Genomic DNA, 12585 nt, shown 5'->3' with positions numbered 1-12585 from the left:
TCCGCATGATCGGTAAGCTCCACGTCTTTCGGAGTTGCCAGGTCTAGAGTTTTGTGTACATCTTATGTATATCTGTATATATGTTATGGGTAGGTCGGGGCCCTGTTCCGATCACAGTACATCTAGCAGTAGAGGCTTGTAGGCATATCCTGTTGGTTAGTGCAGTATGTTGGGTTTGTATAAATTGGTGGTTTGTCAGCTGTAGTAGCTATGACGGCCTTGTCAGCCTAGCTTTATATTGATATTTAGTTAGCGCTAGTTTCCATTCAGTTTTATATTTTGCTCTCGCAAATTGTCTTGCAAGGTGGCCCCATGGCCAAAGTATGACATTATGTGTTTAGAGTCCCTTAGTCGCAATTTGGTACGCAAGGTTAGGTGAGGCACCGGGTGCTTGTCTCGCTCCTAGGTTCGGGGCGTGACAAACTTGGTATCAGAGCAGTTCTGTCCTAGGGAGTCTACAAGCCGTGTCTAGTAGGGTCTTGTTTATAGATGTGTTGTGCACCACATTATATAAGCAGGGCACTACAGGGCATTTAGGAGTTGGTTACACTTCTTTGAAATCTAAATCGTGCTATAGAACTGAGTTATAGGAAATTTGAATTAAACTTATGTGTTGGTGTTTGCATGCACAGATGACGGTGACTAGGAAGACTACGGCTAGCCAGAGGAGAGATACAGTAGTAGGTGAGGGGACCAGCAGGGTACCCCCAGTAGATGGGGCCCAGTCTGAGGCTCAAGGTGAGACCCCTACTCAGCCATTACCGGCTCCTCCACCAACTACGGAGATTCCTAGGGAAACCGCACATCCAGTTCCCCCTCCACTTCCATCAGATCAGGACTTAAGGAGTGCGGTGCATTTGTTGACACAGTTGGTAGCTACCCAGCAACATGCTAGGGCATCAGCTAGTGCAGGAACTTCTGAGGGGTCTGGGAGTTCAAGGGTCCGAGAGTTTATTGCTTTGAGTCCCCCAGAGTTCACGGGGACAGATCAGAGGGAGGACCCGCAGGATTTCATAGATCAGCTTCACAGGATCTTTCGTGTTATGCATGCCACGGAGAAAGAGGCAGTTGAGCTAGCAGCTTTTCGACTCCGAGATATAGCCATCCTTTGGTATGAGGGATGGGAGAGGTCCAGGGGACGTGATACACCTCCAGCTATTTGGGAGAATTTTTCAGATGCTTTCCTTGACCAGTACTTACCGCGGGAGATCCGACAGGCTCGAGTCGATCAGTTTCTAGCCCTCAAGCAGGGTAATATGAGTGTTCGAGAGTATAGTCTCCGTTTTGACTCATTGGCCAGATATGCACCATCCATAGTTTCTACTATGCGGGACAGGATTCACAGGTTTATAGCAGGGTTAGCCCCAGAGTTAACCGAGGCATGTGCCACCGCTGCATTGCAGGATAGTATGGATATCTCCCGGATTCAGGCATTCGCCCAGAATATAGAAAGGGGTAGGCGTCGGCAGCAGGGTACAGAGAGGGCTGAGCAAGGGCAACGTAAGAGGATGAGATTTCCCAGGTCTCAGGAGCAATCTCAGGGTAGTTATAGGACCCAGTACTTCGGACGGCCACCTAGGCCTCCGCCACCTCGGTTACAGGGTTACAGGTATGACCGCTATACTCAGTCAGGACCAGGTGAGAGATCACGGGTATCGGGTTTGCAGCAACAGCGAGGATCTGCACAGACATGGTCATTTCCTCCACGGTGTGACATCTGTGGTAGAGGACACTTGGGCCAATGCCGAGCAGATTCTGATGCTTGTTATATATGTGGGCGTCCGGGGCATATGATGCGAGATTTCCCAAATAGAGATTCGGGGGGAATGGCACAACCAGCGAGTTCAGCAACAGGATCATCTATTTCCGTGCATCCTTCAAGGTGCGAGTCTCAGTCTTCAGCTGGTAGAGGTCGAGGTAGAGGTAGAGGTTCCAGTTCAGGTGGTAATCAGAACAGTATCTATGCTTTAGCGGGTCGACAGGACCAGGAGTCTTCACCAGACGTTGTGACAGGTATATTAACCATTTGCTCTCACGATACTTATGCTTTGATAGACCCAGGATCTACTTTATCGTATATTACCCCATTTGTCGCGAGGAAGTTTGGTATAGTGCCTGAAATACTAAGTGATCCTTTTGCGGTATCTACACCGGTCGGAGAATCGATTATTGCTAGACGAGTTTACCGAGGTTGTACGGTGACAATTTGTAGTCGTCAGACCTCAGCTGACCTAGTTGAGCTAGAGATGATGGATTTTGATGCTATCATGGGCATGGACTGGTTGGCAGCTTGCTATGCCACAGTTGATTGCCGAGCAAAGGCAGCCAAATTTCATTTTCCGGGTGAGCCAGTCCTTGAATGGGTAGGTAATACACCAACACCTAGAGGTAGGTTTATTTCCTATCTGAAGGCGAGGAAAATGATCGCAAAAGGGTGCATTTATCATATTGTGCGAGTTAGAGATGCAGATGCTGAGATACCTACACTTCAGTCTATTCCCATAGTCAAAGAGTATGCAGATGTGTTTCCAGATGAGCTTCCAGGTATTCCTCCAGAGCGAGAGATTGATTTTAGCATCGATTTGCTTCCAGGAACTCAACCAATATCCGTCCCTCCGTATAGAATGGCACCTGCCGAATTGAAGGAGTTGAAGGAGCAGTTAAAAGATTTGCTGGAGAAAGGTTACATTAGGCCCAGTACCTCACCTTGGGGTGCACCAGTACTATTTGTGCGAAAGAAAGACGGCTCGTTATAGGCAGCTGAACAAGGTAACTATTAAGAATAAGTATCCACTTCCAAGGATCGATGACTTGTTTGATCAGTTGCATGGGGCTAGATGCTTTTCAAAGATAGATTTGAGGTCGGGGTACCACCAAGTCAGAGTTCGGGAAAAAGATATTCCGAAGACAGCCTTCAGGACCCGATATGGCCACTTCGAGTTCCTTGTCATGTCCTTCGGGTTGACTAATGCACCCGCTGTATTTATGGACTTGATGAATAGCCTATTCCGACCATTTTTAGATCTGTTCGTGATAGTATTTATTGATGATATTCTGGTTTATTCCCGTTCAGAGGATGAGCATGCGGACCACCTGCGAGCGGTACTCCAAACCCTCCGTGATCGTAAGTTGTATGCTAAGTTTTCTAAATGTGAGTTCTGGTTGAAGTCTGTAGCATTCTTGGGGCATATTGTATCAGATGAAGGGATAAAGGTGGACACTCAGAAGATTGAGGCCGTGAAATCTTGGCCTAGACCTACCACTCCGACAGAGGTTCGTAGCTTTCTAGGCTTAGCAGGATACTATCGGAGGTTCGTAGAGGGTTTTTCTTCCCTTTCGGCACCATTGACGAAGTTGACACAGAAAGAAACTAAGTTTCAATGGACAGAGGCTTGTGAGCGGAGTTTCCAAGAGCTTAAGAACAGGTTGACCTTAGCTCCAGTTCTAACACTTCCAGAGGGTCTAGAGGGTTATGTCGTGTATTGTGATGCATCAGGTGTCGGGTTAGGATGTGTCCTGATGCAACATGGGAAGGTAATTGCGTATGCTTCAAGGCAGTTGAGGAAGCACGAGAGGAATTATCCGACCCACGACCTCGAGTTAGCTGCGGTTGTCCATGCACTTAAGATATGGCGGCATTATTTATATGGTGTTCATGTTGATGTATTTACTGATCATAAAAGCCTACAATATATTTTCAAGCAGAAAGAGTTGAATTTGCGACAGAGGCGATGGCTTGAGTTATTGAAAGATTACGATGTTAACATTCTCTACCATCCAGGGAAAGCTAATGTTGTAGCAGATGCCTTAAGTCGCCGATCTATGGGTAGCTTAGCACATGTAGAGCCCGAGAAAAGACAATTAGCTAGAGAGATTCATCAATTGGCTTCGTTGGGGGTTCGGTTAGTAGATTCTGAGGATGGTGGAGTTGTAATCCAAAACACTGCAAAATCATCCCTCATAGCTGAAGTCAAGGAAAGGCAGTACGAGGACCCAGAGTTGGTCGAGTTGAGAGAGCGAGTTCCGCAGCAGAAGAAGCCATTGTTAGAGCTCAAGGGAGATGGGGTTCTCAGATACAAGGGTCGTTTGTGTGTTCCAGATGTAGCAGGGCTACGAGACAGGATTATGTCAGAGGCACATTATTCATGGTATTCCATCCACCCTGGATCGACGAAGATGTATCATGACATTAAGGATATGTACTGGTGGAATGATATGAAGAAGAACATTGCTGAGTTTGTCGCCCAATGTACTAGTTGCCAGCAAGTGAAGGTAGAACACCAGAAGCCCGGAGGGCTAATGCAGACTATAGAGATCCCGACATGGAAATGGGAGGCGATAAACATGGACTTTATCATGGGTTTACCTCGTTCTAATCGTAAGTTCGATTCCATATGGGTGATAGTCGATAGGCTCACGAAATCAGCTCACTTCCTACCGGTCAGATCTACATATACAGCAGAAGATTATGCAAAGTTATATATTAAGGAAATAGTGCGGCTACACGGAGTACCAGTTTCTATTATATCTGACCGTGGGGCTTAGTTTACAGCACATTTTTGGAGGTCATTTGAGAGAGGTCTAGGGACTCAGGTGAATCTCAGCACAGCTTTTCATCCAAAGACTGATGGACAAGCCGAGCGCACAATTCAGACGCTCGAGGATATGTTACGAGTATGTGTGTTGGATTTTAAAATAAGTTGGGATGAACATCTACCTCTTATCGAGTTTGCATATAATAACAGTTATCACTCCAGTATCCAGATGGCTCCGTACGAGGCTCTGTATGGGCGTAAGTGCAGATCTCCTATAGGGTGGTTTGATGTTGGAGAATCTGGGTTACATGGGCCAGACCTAGTTCAGCAGGCCATAGAGAAAGTAAAGGTTATCCGGGAGCGACTGTTGACAGCTCAGAGTCGTCAGAAGTCATATTCTGACGTGCGGCGACGAGACTTAGAGTTCAGGATTAATGACTGGGTATTCTTAAAGGTATCACCTATGAAGGGCGTGATGAGGTTTGGCAAGAAAGGAAAGCTTAGCCCACGGTATATTGGGCCTTATAGGATCATTCGGAGAGTGGGCCAACTAGCTTATGAGTTAGAGTTGCCCTCAGAATTGGAGTCTGTCCATCCGGTTTTTCACGTATCTATGCTACGGAAGTGCATTGGCGATCCTACCCGAGTGGTGCCCACGGATGATGTACAGATTACAGAGGACTTGTCATACGAGGAAATTCCAGTTGCCATCCTAGACCGACAAATCCGCAATCTACGAAATAAGGAGGTAGCTTCCGTAAAGGTTTTATGGAGGAGCAAGAATGTAGAAGAGATGACGTGGGAATCGGAGGAAGAAATGAAGTCTAAATACCCCCACCTATTTCAAACTGAAGATATGGTTCGAGATGGGACGCTACAACATAGCTCTATGTAGGCTAGCAGGTCATCAGGTAAGCTTTTATTTTTCACTTTCAATATTTATGATTTACGGTCGGTGAGGCAAATTGCTGCTATTTATAAAGATTGGCCATGTGTGGCATGCATAGTATGTTTCTGGCTACGTGCAGGTTGGTTTTAACCTAGTGTACGAAGGATACTCTGGAAAAAAGTTTCCAAAGTCTCTAAGAGTAAACATTCGAGGACGAATGTTTCCAAGGGGGGAATGATGTTACACCCTATATTTTCGTACATAAAAATGCTTCGTAAGCAAACTAATGTAGGACCAAAAATGAGATAATATTTAAAAGTATATAAAGTAAGTTAATAATGTTACCTCTGAGGTTACAAATATTGAAGATCATGAACAACAAGTACAAAGAGGGTTGGACAGTTCAGAAGCTAAAGCAATTGAATAAAACAATGTTTCGTCGAAAGTCGACAAGTTGGGAATGTTATAACATGTACCTTTGGGGTGAGACTAGGGTGATTAACATGATAAGGAGATTATGTTATGATTTATATTAGTCGTATGACATCCGTTTGTTATGTTTTGAAGTCAAGAGAGTTGTGGAACAAAAGTCGATGAAAGTCATCACAAGTTACATTCATAGGTTTTACTGAAACTTTGGGTCAAATGTAGCTGAGATTTTCTCCAAATATACTTAGGGTTATGGGGTGTTCCACCCATAAAATTAAAGATCTATGAGTCTATTTTCCAACTCATTAAACCGTTTGTCAATACGACATCGGAGTAGAGAGATATGGGCATTTTTGCAACACTGCGCAAGCTGCTAGGTGACAAGTAGGTGTGTCACCTACTTGCTTAAATGAAAGCCCAAAAATGGGCCATTTTGGGGTCATCCAAAGAGGCCTTTTAAGGGCCTATTTTCTTCATATATTAGACTTAAAATAGAGCATAATAACCAGACATAAGCTCTGCAAATAATCCTCCCAAAAATTTTCCACAAACCCTAATTGATTTTCTATCCCTTTCAAGTTCCAATTGGAGGTAAAACTTAGAGTTTGAAGAATCAAGATAGGAGCTGAGTTATCCAACAAATAAGGTGAGTTTACTGCTCTCTTTCATCCATTTTTTCTGCTGTAAATTCATGGTAAGTCGTTCTATACTTGTAAGAACTCACGGGACGGTGATCGGAAGCCGTGAGTTCGAGTTATTCACTTGTAGCGGACTGTTTTGTGGACTGTTTTGTGTTGCTGTTGGGCTGCGTGTTTTACTACTATTTTGTGGAGTTTTGGAGGAGGAAGGGGGTTTATAAACACCATATAAATGTAGGGTGGTTGGCTGGTCGTTCGTCATAACATTTTCGGGTCGTTTGACACTACTACGGTGGTCGTTTTGTGTACGAAGAGATTGGGGTGTGTTGGGCTGTTTTGTAGTATTTGATGGTGTATATAGGGCTGGAAAATGATGTATATATGTTGTTATTGTTATGTTCTTGTATTGTTGGTGTTATCTTGAATTTGGAGGAAGGGCATATTATAGGGGAGATGCTGCCCGTTTTAATACAAAATAGGTTTGTCGTTCATTGTGCGATAGTTGTACCTTTCGTAACTTAACGATAGTATTATTATCATTCTTGTAGATTAAGGTGTGAAGAGGTGAGTTCAACTTGGAGATTGGAAAGATTGTGATAAGGTATATTAAGGCTAAGCCTTCCTTCATTTTGGCATGATCTCGTAGCTATATGTGTTAATAATGAGACAAAAAGAGAAGTTCATATTCATGAATTTATTCACACTATTCTAGTCTCATAAGTTACAATATTATTCCTTATCGAGATTCTATATTCAATTTAGTATTGTCTTCTTCCAGTCAAGAGAGCAACAAGCCTATATATACAGTATTACAGTATTTTCATTACCATCGAGCTATAATCGATGGGCAGGCCCCTATTGGGCAACCTCTGATCAGATGGAAAGTTATATACCGAGCCTACTGTGGCCGAGCGCCTATGAGCGAGCCCAGCATGGTCGAGATACATAGCCTAGTATGGTCGAGCGCCTATGAGCGAGCCTACTATGGCAGAGCAGTTATATATACCGAGACTTATAAGGCCGTACAATTATTTTACTTACTATATTGAAGGAGTTGAGTCAGTATCAGCAGGTAAGTATATCTCCAGATCATCTTTGACTCCCAGTTAATTTCAGTTATCATATTATCAGTTCAGTTTCAGATTTCAGTTATTTTATTGCCTTACATACTCGGTACATTATTTCATACTGACGTCCCTTTTTTGGGGGCGCTGCATTTCATGCGTGCAGGTTCAGACAGACAGACGGGTAGACCTCCTCAGTAGGTGTTTCCCGAGTTCCGCATGATCGGTAAGCTCCACGTCTTTCGGAGTTGCCAGGTCTAGAGTTTTGTGTACATCTTATGTATATCTATATATATGTTATGGGTAGGTCGGGGCCCTGTTCCGATCACAGTACATCTAGCAGTAGAGGCTTGTAGGCATATCCTGTTGGTTAGTGCAGTATGTTGGGTTTGTATAAATTGGTGGTTTGTCAGCTGTAGTAGCTATGACGGCCTTGTCAGCCTAGCTTTATATTGATATTTAGTTAGCGCTAGTTTCCATTCAGTTTTATATTTTGCTCTCGCAAATTGTCTTGCAAGGTGGCCCCATGGCCAAAGTATGACATTATTTGTTCAGAGTCCCTTAGTCGCAATTTGGTACGCAAGGTTAGGTGAGGCACCGGGTGCTTGTCTCGCTCCTACGTTCGGGGCGTGACAGTAATCTAAAGTTTGCTCGGTTTAGTGGAGTTGAAATCCTACTAGGGTAGGTCATGGTTTTTAATCCTTTGAGTAAGGAGTTTTTCACGTAAATATCGCGTGTTCCTTATTTACTGCTGATTTACTGTGGGAACAGATAGACAAGTTGGTTCCCTATACTGTTTGGTTTTTACAATCTGTTGTTTACCGTGGGAACTGATAGCGAACCTGGTTCTCTATACAGTTTGGTGGACTCTTAGTTTCTATCAGTTGGTATCAGAGCAGGTTCTTTCTAGAAGGTTAACACCTAGAAAGGATCTACATGGCTGCCCCACCAAACTTCAAGGAAGGACAATCAACGTACAGACCACCAAGATTCAACGTCCAATACTATGGTTGGTGGAAAACAAGAATGCATGACTTTATCATAGCTGAGGACTCAGAGTTGTGGGATGTAATCTGTGATGGACCTTTTGTTCTCATGAAAATTGTTGGTGAGGGAACAGTTACAGTCTCAAAAACAAGAAAAGAGTACAATGAAGCTGATAGAAAGGCTATTGAGAAGAATTTCAGAGCAAATAAGATTCTTGTTTATGGAATCATACCAGATGAATATAACCGCATCTCAACTTGTCAGTCTGCTAAGCAGATCTGGGAAGCTCTTCAAACTGCCCATGAGGGAACTGCTCAACTTAAACAGTCCAAAATTGATATGCTTACTACTGAGTATGAGCTTTTCAAGATGAATGAGGATGAGTCTATTCAAGATATGCACACATGTTTCACCTCCATTATCAATGAGCTTCACTCCCTTGGAGAAGTCATCCAAAAAAATAAGCTGGTCTGGAAAATACTCAATGTTTTACTAGGTTCCTGGAACAGTAAAGTGAATGATATCATTGAAGCCAAGGATCTGCAGAAGCTGACCATTGATGAACTCATTGAAAATATCAAAACTTATAAGATGAAGAGAAATAAGGATCTTGAAAAAAGAGAGCACAAGAAGGAGAAGAACCTAGTTCTCAAGGCTGCCAACAATGACTCAAGTAGTGATGAATCCGAAATGGAGTATCTCACTCAAATATTCCAAAAGATGATTCGAAAAAATGGTGGGATTCCAAAGAAAGGGAGTTCCAGCAGGAATTTCAAAGAAAATATTGATGCCATAACTGTGGAAAGTCTGGACACTTCATTAAAGACTGTCCTCTTCAAAAGCAAGATCATTACAAAACCAACACTAATAAGGCGGCTAAGAGGAACCAGGTCCCTGGCAGAGAAGTTCAAAAGAAGAGATGTTGCTGACAACACGGTGAAGCAAGCCATGGCTACCTAGGAGATTCCTCTGGTGAATCTGAGGTGAAAATGACCAAGGAGATACATCTATGATGGTTATTGACAATGGATCTTCAGAATATGAGCCAATCTTTGCACTCATAGCCAAATATGATGATGATCAAGACAAGGAGGAAGATGAGGTAAGTTTTCTTGATGTTCAAAGAAAATTAAAAACTAACTCTAAGAAAAAAATGATGTCCTTATCAAATGTGTTGATTGATACCTATCATATCCTCATTAATGAGAAAAATGCTTTAATAGAAGAAATTGGTAACGTAGAACAAGAGAGGGATGATATGGTAGCTTCCATTGTAGACTTGGAGGAACAAGTGGAAGAAGTAACTAGAGAAATAACTTGTTGAAAAACCAAACGCAAAAATGGATGGACAACACTCAGGTTAAAGAAGTGGCTAGTGAGGCTCAACTTGAGCTTGAGAGTGAGCTTAAAAAAGTTTAAACAAGTCTTGCTGTTGAGCTTGAAAAGAATAGACAACTTCATGAGGATTTGAGAAAGGTTAAAAATGATCTTGATAAGTCACTTAAATGTACCTGATCCTCTAATGTAATAACGTCTATGTACAAGAGTAATGGTGGAAACAAGCAAGGAATCGGGTTTCAAAAGGCTAAAACCTCCTATAATCCCCATAACAAATATGTAATTATGGCTGATAATTGGTTGTGTACTCACTGTGGTCAAACGGGTCATTACAAAGACTCTTGTAAAACTAAAATTCAATCTTTGCAGAAAAACAAATTTTTTGTTGAAAAGAGGCCTATTGTTGTGGAACCTGGTTCCATGAAAAGAAAATATGTGTTGCCTTCATGGGCAAAAAGAAGTTTGATCCGCCCGTTCTATCATTATAAAGGACCCAAGCTAGCTTGGGTTCCTAATTCTAATCAATGATTTCATGTGGAGGCTGGAGTGAGAGGTAGCGGTCAAAAAATGCTACATGGATAGCGACTTCTCTAAGCATATTACTGGAAGAATATATGATTTCCTCTCACTCTAGGCTTTCTAATGTAGGAGTGTGTCCTTTGGAAATGGCAAGAAGGGCTATATTCTTGGTGTTGGCAAAATTGGCAAAACACTCTCCCATGCAATTGAAAATGTATGTACCATGTGAGTGGCTTGAAATATAGCTTGTTGAGTGTGTCTCGAATCTGTGATAAAGGAAAATGAAGTGAAATTCTTGTCCAAATCTTGCACTGTCACCAATCTCAAAACTAGTGAAGTAGTGTTGATAGCTAAAAGGTTCAAGAACATCTATGTTGCGGACCTTGATTCACTGAATGGTGGTGATCTAACATGCCTAAGTGTCATTGATGATGATGCTGAGTTATGGCGCAGACGACTGGGGCATGCGAGTTTTTGTTTGCTGAACAAGTTGGTTATGGAGGATCAGGTTCGTAGGGTGAAGTAGTCAACACCGCCTGCTACTTGATTAACAAGTGCATGATCAGGTCCCTTCTCGAGAAGTCTCTCTGTGAACTGCTAAATGGGAGTAAACCCAAGCTGACTTACCTGAGATCATTTGGATGCAAAATGTTTTGTTCTCAACAATGGTGGTAAAGGGTCAAATAACAAAGAAGATGAAGATGGAGAATTTACAAATGCTCCTGGTGAAGCTATAGATATTTCAAATGGAAAGATTGTTTTGATGTGTCAAGTCAAGTAGAGAGATGAAGAAGATGCAGCAGAATCTCCTAAAGGCAAAGAGGAACGTGGTCCCTCTATCACCTCGACTGAAGCTGAACATAGGTTTTCTGATGTTGCATCAGGCACTCCTGATGCATAACAAAGAAGTGGAAGCCATAATTCTATTTATGTCAATGATGTTTCAAATATGGAGGAACCCGGTCCTTCAAATTCTGAAGTTTAAGTACTTCAAGGAGCTTCTGAAAAAATTTGAGATGGAGAATGCTAAGACTATTAATACACCTATTGCCACTACTACTCGTTTAGACATGGACGGACATGGTTCTCCTGTCAATGAAACTATGTATAGGGGTATCATTGGATCTCTTCTGTACTTGATTGTTAGCAAACCTGATATTGTTTTTAGTGTTGGGTTGTGTTATGGGTTTCAATCAAGCCCAAAAGAACCTCACTTGAAGGTTGCCAAAAGAATTTTGAGGTATCCTAAGGTAACGTAGGACCTGGTCCTCTTTTATCCTTCAGGAGATAATTTTGACTTGGTTGGATATGCTGATGTTGATCATGTTGGATATCTGGTGGATCGAAAGAGAACATCTAGAATAGCACACTTTCTGGGGTCATGCTTGATCTCATAGGGTACAAAGAAACAAAACCTTGTGGCTCTTTCTACTATTGAAGCTGAATACATGAATGTTGCCTCGTGTTGTGCTCAACTACTGTAGATCAAGCAACAATCAAAATATTTGGGTGTGTTTATAGATTATATGCCATTATTGTGTGATAATACAAGTGCTCTAAACATTGCAAAGAACCCAGTACAACACAATGAGACAAAGCACATTGATGTGCGATATTACTTTATGAGGGACAATGTTGAAACTGGCTTATTTGTATGAAGATTTGCAAGACGAAGGATCGGGTAGCAGATATCTTTACCAAAGAACTGAGCAAATAACACTTTGAAAGAGGTCGTCTAGAGTTTGTGTTGATCAGGCTCAACTAAGGACTTGATACCTCGATTATTGACTATGTAAAGAAGGAAAGGTACAATTCTAAAAAGTATTTTTCTGGTGGCATCTAACTCAATTCTATACCGTTACACGTATACACACATAGCAGTTTCAGGAGAAAACAAGTATGAGTGATATTGCACTTCTAGGAGTTTTTGCTCAAATTTTCAAAAATCGTCAAAGAACCTGGTTCTTGTGAGACAAGTTAGTAGTATCTTTAATACTTATATGCATTTTTAAACTGCTGAAGTGTCATGTCATTAATTTATTCCAGTCTCTCTCTTAATGTTTGATGTTTAAAATGTTAAACCTTTCTGAACTCACTCGTTGCCACAAAAAACCATTTCCTTCTCTCATACCCAACCAAAACCGATTCTTTTCTTCAAAACCAAAATTAACCTTGTCTCAAAAAGA

At 42.1% G+C, this 12585-nt stretch overlaps 1 protein-coding gene across 1 annotated transcript; it reads left to right on the top strand.

The window, feature by feature from the left end:
- Nucleotides 1-8491: 8491 nt before the first annotated feature.
- On the top strand, nt 8492-9502 carry LOC104095811 (uncharacterized). The gene has a single exon (XM_009602027.1). It carries the CDS (start codon nt 8492-8494, stop codon nt 9500-9502), a length of 1011 nt encoding a protein of 336 aa, XP_009600322.1.
- The last annotated feature ends 3083 nt before the right edge of the window (nt 9503-12585 follow it).

This window comes from Nicotiana tomentosiformis, chromosome 6, assembly GCF_000390325.3.
Source record: "Nicotiana tomentosiformis chromosome 6, ASM39032v3, whole genome shotgun sequence".
In the NCBI taxonomy this organism is placed as follows: Eukaryota; Viridiplantae; Streptophyta; class Magnoliopsida; order Solanales; family Solanaceae; genus Nicotiana; species Nicotiana tomentosiformis.
Note: the sequence above shows the minus strand (reverse complement) of the source record. Positions and strands in the feature narration are given on the sequence as shown.

Excerpts from the sequence above, each read along its gene's own strand:
- LOC104095811 (XM_009602027.1), top strand. The coding sequence starts at position 8,492 with ATGGCTGCCCCACCAAACTTCAAGGAAGGACAATCAACGTACAGACCA.